At 39.0% G+C, this 7161-nt stretch overlaps 1 protein-coding gene across 1 annotated transcript in view; it reads left to right on the top strand.

The window, feature by feature from the left end:
- The window catches only part of ddx56 (DEAD (Asp-Glu-Ala-Asp) box helicase 56), a 9676-nt gene extending 2561 nt beyond the window's left edge, over positions 1 to 7115 (top strand). The window contains exons 4-14 of the mRNA XM_007571952.2: positions 1297 to 1467; positions 2205 to 2295; positions 2522 to 2763; positions 2862 to 2996; positions 4059 to 4172; positions 4255 to 4349; positions 4470 to 4543; positions 4624 to 4713; positions 4788 to 4893; positions 6137 to 6237; positions 6787 to 7115. Of these exons, the coding sequence (XP_007572014.1) occupies positions 1297 to 1467; positions 2205 to 2295; positions 2522 to 2763; positions 2862 to 2996; positions 4059 to 4172; positions 4255 to 4349; positions 4470 to 4543; positions 4624 to 4713; positions 4788 to 4893; positions 6137 to 6237; positions 6787 to 6870 (1303 nt within the window). The 3' untranslated portion in view covers positions 6871 to 7115. The remainder of the gene's footprint in view (positions 1 to 1296; positions 1468 to 2204; positions 2296 to 2521; positions 2764 to 2861; positions 2997 to 4058; positions 4173 to 4254; positions 4350 to 4469; positions 4544 to 4623; positions 4714 to 4787; positions 4894 to 6136; positions 6238 to 6786) is intronic.
- Positions 7116 to 7161: the final 46 nt, after the last annotated feature.

Here is a 7161-nt window from a genome sequence, read left to right as displayed (position 1 = left end):
CCTGCTATCTGATGCTCCGTATGTCTTTTTTTACTGCAGTGAGCCTCGATGTAGCCAAACTCCGTCAAGTCTGGCATTGTTTTTATGCCATATTAGCTTCGTTGTGTTGATGCATTTTGACATGCTTTCACCCCAAGTGCTTCAATTTTCCGCCGCAACACGCAAACTTCCCCATTCACTCAGTGCGTTATAGTTCCACATCGCTTAGGATTTGTTGCTGCGCGTTTGGGCAGTGAAGGAAAGAGGAGACCAGCTGCACAGGCAGGTTGGAAATGAGAAGCAGGTGATCGGTATCGGCAACAAGAGCCAATGATCGCCGATCCCCGATCATGCACTTTTTCACGAAAATCGGCCCGATTATGATCGGTGACCGATCGATCGGCACACCTCTAGTGGTTAGTGTTCAAGTTCACCTTTTTACCTGAGCTTGCACACCTTATCACTACATTTAAGTTCATATTTCCCTGTTATGTTCAGAGCTAAATTCAATATTTGAACATGACCTGCTTTGTTTTCACTAAAGCTTTTATTTATTTATTTGTTTATTATTGGGTCCAGCTTATTTCAGAAAATGAGTTATGTACTCAAAGCTTTTAATGCCAGATTGCGAAGGGCTTTCTCTGTGTTTTATGAAGTCTGGGAAAGAGATTGGTACTTTTTTAAAAAAAATATTTGGAACATGTGACTTTTGTTCCATGTGTTTGATATTGTAGAACATTATATTGTAGAACTGGAGGGACTGTTATAAAAATCAGTCCCTCCAGTTTTTTTGCGAAATTCACGCAAAATCGACAAATCACAGAATTTCTTTGTGCGAATGCATAATTGTGAATTTATAGCAAATTTTCTGTAAAAATGGTAAAAAAAACAACAACAAAAGAAAAAAACACGTTGTGCTAAAGTGGCTAACTCCCACCTGCAGGTGGCAGTATTTTTTACTTCATCTGCCACAGCCTTACTTGCCAAGTATAGCCTGTGATTGATAATAACAAAACGATTGAGCTATTTAAGTTCGTCGAAGAATAAAAATATTTATGACCAATCCATTTTCTTATTTTATACTCACCTTTTTTCCTTCTAAATGTAGATCTTTGAAGGCGTATATTAAAGAAAAAATATCGCTAAATCCCTTGTGAAAATTTCTAAAGTAATGCCACAAAATCACTGATTTTGTGGCAAAAAATCCCCAAAAATAATCGTGTAAATCTCGGAGGGAATGAAAAATGCATTATTACATGATGCTCTAAACGTTTTCCTGTCTGTTAACAGTGGGTGTGTGATCCTGTTTCTGAACAGACCCATTTTAATGGAGAAGCCCGATGTGGTGGTGGGGACACCGTCCCGCGTTCTCGCCCACCTCAACGCCCAGAACCTGGCGCTCCACTCTTCCCTGGAGATGCTGGTTGTAGATGAGGCCGACTTGGTCTTCTCCTTCGGCTTCGAGTCTGACCTGAAGAACCTGCTGTGGTGAGAACAAGAAGTACACTATACATAAAGGACGATATATATACTGAATACTAACACCTGCCACACCTTCCAGACTTATAATCAGAAAAGAAGATTCAACAGAAGGCATCATTTTCCTGTTACTTGACAATTGCACACTGTAGCATAAAAGTTTTTGGTTGTAGCCTGAAAGCTTCTGTTTATTTTCTAGCTTTTTTGAAAACATGAATGTATGATTCTGTGGATTATTTCTAATTTAAATTTTAGTTGAAAATTTAGTTGACCTTAATTTTATACAGGAAAAACAGTTCTCAGTTTCAAAATTGACCTAGTTATAAAAATGACATAAATGTAGTTTTTGCAAACTCCATTTAAGCAGTGTTACTTGCGATTTTTGCAGAAAATATACAAGAAATGCACAATTATGCATCAGTGCAAACAAATGTGGGGATTTGATCCTATTGCACAAGTTTCCTCTATCGTGAAATCATGAAAAACTGGAGGGACCGTTTTCCAAATTTGTAGCTTTGAGACTCAAAGCACCAGTTGCCTGGACCTCTGTTGAATTAGGTCAGGCACTTAAAAGGAGGCAAATATGTACACAGTTAATGTGAGAATCTATTGATTTTGTGTGAATTTCTGCAATTGCAAAATCACAGAAATCTGGAGGGACTGCTTACTGAAACTGTGTGTTGTTTGTGTGACCTTAAATGAAACCAAAACCACATTTTTCATGTGTTTTCTCCATGTTTTTGTAGCCATTTGCCAAAGATCTATCAGTCGTTCCTCATGTCGGCTACTTTCAACGAGGATGTTCAGGCCTTAAAGGAGCTGCTGCTGCACAACCCGGTAATCTCTTTATTATTATTATTATTATTATTATACATTTCACATCCTGAAAGCTTGTCTTTGCAAGCTACGCTTTATTCTCTGCAACATTCTCCATCAAACAAATCCGTCAAATGTTTTCATCCTGCAAACATTATACAAACGAAAAATGTAAACTCAAAAAAATGCACATGGAAACATAATGTGTAACGTTTGCTCAAATTCAAAGGTTTTTGTGTCTCTTCAGGTGACCTTGAAGCTCCAGGGCTCTCAGCTGCCTGACACCAGCCAGCTGCAGCAGTACACAATCAAATGTGAGGAGGAGGACAAGTTCCTGCTCATCTACACGCTGCTGAAGCTGCAGCTGGTCCAGGGGAAAACGCTGCTGTTTGTGGCAGCAGTGGACCGAAGCTACAGACTCAAACTGTTTCTGGAACAGTTCGCCATCCCAGCATGCGTCCTGAACTCAGAGCTGCCCGTCCAGTCCAGGTGGGCTGCTGATGCTGATTTCTTTTTGAAGATGGGATGAAAGATTCCTGTAGAACATTTAATAAAGAGCTGTTTGTGCTGTTTGTGCTCCTCTGCAGGTGCCACATCATCAGCCAATTTAACCAGGGGTTCTATGACATCATCATCGCCACAGATGAACAGAGCTTGGTTGAACCTGCATCGTCTTCTTCAGGGAAGAAGACGAAGAAAAATAGCAGAGCAAAAACAGCAAAGTGAGTCTCGGCACATGAGATTAGAGAAAACATGTAGAATCCATGTTGTCAGCTGTATCAGGCTGTCTGTGTATCCTTAAAAAGTCTTAAAGGGGCAATATTATGTAGAATCATATCTACCTCTGCCTTTTCAGAGCTGCAGGTTCCAAGCTTTCGAGTTTCCGCCTCACAAAGCAGCTCTCCACTATGACTCCTCCACTCAGCTCCTTCAGACTAGCCAGCAGCAATCAGCAAACAGCTGGTGGAACTGTGCACATGCTAAGCTCATTATAGCAGCTACTTCTCAGTGCAACTTTGGTAAAAATGTAGTTAAGGAATAATAGAGGAGCCATGTTGTGATGACTTCCTGAAGGCGGCGTTTCAGAAAGCAGGAGTTTTTAAAGTGACAGAGGCCCAATTTCAAGGCATTAAATTACATAGTCACATTTCTTTTAAGCCATATTTGATATATTTTTCTTAAACAATTGAAATTAACATAGTTACTTGAGTGTGCTATAAAATTACACTATGTGCCTGGAAAACACAAATTACTGCCCCTTTGAAAGTCTTAAATTTGTGTCTAAAAACAAGACCTTAAAATGTCTTAAATTCATTGAAGAAAATGTAAGCCGGCCTGAAACGCATTACTCACAGGTCTTACATTTTAGGACTGTCTAGTCTTATATTTTATTTTATTTTTTTCCATCAACAGTTTGAATCGCACACAGACATCTTCATTATCCTGAGACTCAAGTGGTTTCAGGCTACTGCTAACTAGCTGCTAATATACATTTACTAGCTAACTAGATTTTTTGCGTCTTTCATGGGTAAGTGCAAATTTATCACCAGTTGGTGGAATGACATTCATCTTATAAAACAAAAACAAACAAAATGTATATATAATATATCTGATTTTCTTTTGTACATTTCCTTCACAAAGGTCTTAAAAAGTCTTAATTTTGAGTTGGTGAATCCTGCAGAAGCCCTGTGTATGATGAAAGAAGTAATCAGTGGTATGGGTTCCTGAAAACGTTTTAAAAGTCATCTGTTGTTGACAGTTTCTTTGTGATCGGGTATTTTCAGGGCCAAAGATAAGGAATACGGCGTCTCCAGGGGCGTGGATTTCCAAAACGTTTCCAATGTCATCAACTTTGATTTCCCAACGTCTGTTGATTCGTACATCCATCGAGTCGGAAGGTTGGTACGTCCAGACGGTTTTCAGGTTGTGTATTCTGTCCTTTGTGCCGTTTCAGACATTTCCTTCACTTTCTGATCACAGAACAGCAAGAGCCGACAACCCAGGCACCGCCCTGTCGTTCATCTCTCACACCGAACTCGATGCCCTGGCAGAGGTGGAGGAGGCCCTCGGTGGAGGTGACTCTGTCTTAAATGTGTTTATGTCCAAGTCAAGATCCTGCAGCTGCTAACATGTTTGCAGAAGCATTCTTTAGTTTTTATTTGGTGCTAACCGGAGCCTGCCTGCGTGCTTCTCAGATAAAGCAGAGGCGGCGCTCAAACCTTACGAGTTTAAGATGGAGGAGATCGAAGGCTTCCGGTACAGGTGCAGGGTGAGTCCTCGTCGCTTCTCGTCAGGTTGCAGAACGACCTGTGTCATCTCTTGAGCTCACAGACGTGGTTCATTTGGCAGGACGCCATGCGGGCCGTGACGAAGCAGGCCGTGAAGGAGGCCAGACTGAAGGAGATCAAACAGGAGCTGCTCAACTCGGAGAAGCTCAAGGTGAGGGGCGGTCTGGAGGAAAGGAGGCCACGTTCAGATAATGTAGGAACCGACGACTCTGCTCTCTCACACAGACGTATTTCGAAGACAACCCCAGAGATCTGCAGCTGCTCAGACACGACAAAGATATTCATCCTGCCGTCATCAAGCCTCACATGAAAAACATTCCCGACTATCTGAGTACGTTCAACACACACAGTACTGCACTGATGGGACTCATTAGACATTTTACTACACGATAAATTGTTCCAATAATTATTATAATAAATAATAATAATATTGTTGTTTCAAGAACGCTTTTAAGTAATATCTTGATAATGGCATAATAATGCAAGTTCAATTTCTCAAAACCAATAGACTTTAATTTTGTAAAGAACCCTTAAACCTGGAACTGGAAGACATTTTAAATATCAACCAACAACAATAAATGAAGCGGAAATAAAAACCACACAGCCAAAACCATAAATAAATGGATCATGATGTTTCTGTTGACAAAATTTCCCTTCAGAAATTATCAATCACCAGAATGAAAATAATTCGGCTTATTTTAATGAATTATGCGATTAATTGATTAATTGTTTGTGACAGGCGTACTCCTTGTTACTGGTCCAATAAAGTCACTATTCTAAACCAGGGGTGTTTAAAGTGGAGACTGACTGCAATTCAAGACTAAATTCTGACAAAACACTAATATTCTGCTAATGTCGAAAAGACGCAGTTTCACATTTGCAGTTTCACATTTGCAGTTTCACATTTGCAGTTTTACATTACATGAACACAATTTTAAATCACACATCAATAAGTTTGTTCATGTGACAAGTCATTAAAATCATGCTGGACTATGATCCTACAACTACTTCCTGTCATCGTCTTCTTTATGAATTGCACCATTGGCAACATGTGGTTGTTGATAATGTGATTCAAAAATATGTTTTCATTGCAGTTTTGCGAAATAAATTAATTTTGATATGGCCAAAAAAAGGAACAAAAAAAAAAACACCAAAACGTTTTATCAAGCGAGAGTTATTTTTGAATTCGCCATGTTTCCGTTAAGTCAATTTATTTTCAGTTTGTCAAATTACGCAATTATGTAATGATTGAAAACGCAGCTAATGCGATAGACTAAAGTTGGTTCTACAAGATCTTGAATTATGGGTTGCACTTAGTTTTTCACATAATGCTCTTTCATTTTTATTTATTTTTTTTATAAATAACATGGTGGAGTCAGTTGTGAGGTTTTCCTTATGTTTGATTTAAATCATTTTGGAACCTTATAAGGACCAGATGTTGTTCATTATGTCCTAACAACATGAACTCCAATTGGACAGATTTTGACCTCACAGAATCAAAAGCTCAGGCTGCGCTCCGTCAGCCTGACGGCGTCCATCAAGGCTAATACATCAGTTTCACTCTTATGCTGCAGTTCCTGAGACTCTGCGTGGCGTAGTGAATCCCCTGTCAGGCAGGAAGAGGAAGAGGTGGATAAAACCAGCCCCAGAGGGAGTGGTGAAAAGCAGCTTCAAGGTTGGTTGCAGATCAGAACACCAGAGAAGAGTAATACTTGTCTTGTTTATGAAGAGCAGATCAAACAATTCTGGAAAGTTTTAATCTTAGTGTATTACATTGATAAGCTACCTTCCATTTTCAAAGTTTTAACTAATATGGAGTTACAGATAAAAGTAAGTTTAGATTAAATTAATAGGTATTTTACTCCTCATTCAGTTTGTATTTGATGCATTTTTCTAAATGAACATCTTGTGCATTTGAAGAAACATAATTAGCTTATTTTAAAATGTCACCCTGGGCTCTGGGAGCCGTCATGATTAAATGGTATATAACATGCAGTAATTCATATTTTTTTTACAAAAGATCCTAGATTGCAGTAAAATTAACTTTGAAGTGTCTAGTTTCAGCTGAATGTGTACATTTAGTTCATGTTTCAGTATATGTTGGTATGTTTTTCTCTTCCGAAGTTCTCTTTTTTTTTGTTTGTTTTTTTCTTGTTTCTGAATAATGTAATCAGATTTTATTTGGATCACGATAAACTGAAATGAGTCGTTGTGTCCTTGGCAGAAGAACGTCCGGGGGAGGAATCCGCTGAAGAGTTTCCAGTACAAACGAACAGGAAACAAAAAAGCCAGAGGTGGCAAATCATAGCTGCTGGAGCCCAGATGAGGGGGAGATCAGTTCTGCGTATTTCACCTGTTCAGAGACTGTCATTATGAGGATGGTGTGTGATCATGAACTCACTGAAGACAGAATGGACTCTGTATATCGACATACCGCTTTAAACAGAACATGGGCTTCTGGATCCTGACAAACTCATCGTTAGACCTGTTATCATATGAAAACACTGTTTTCTTAATATGAAAATGTTTTAAAAGTAAAATTTCTTCACAACAGTTTTGGCTGTTTTTGTAACAATTGAGAGCTTGAAATATCTTGGAT

The sequence above is a fragment of the Poecilia formosa genome, unplaced genomic scaffold, assembly GCF_000485575.1.
Source record: "Poecilia formosa unplaced genomic scaffold, Poecilia_formosa-5.1.2 Scaffold291, whole genome shotgun sequence".
In the NCBI taxonomy this organism is placed as follows: domain Eukaryota; kingdom Metazoa; phylum Chordata; class Actinopteri; order Cyprinodontiformes; family Poeciliidae; genus Poecilia; species Poecilia formosa.
The sequence above is the reverse complement of the archived record's forward strand: the minus strand, read 5'-3'. Positions and strand labels throughout refer to the sequence as shown.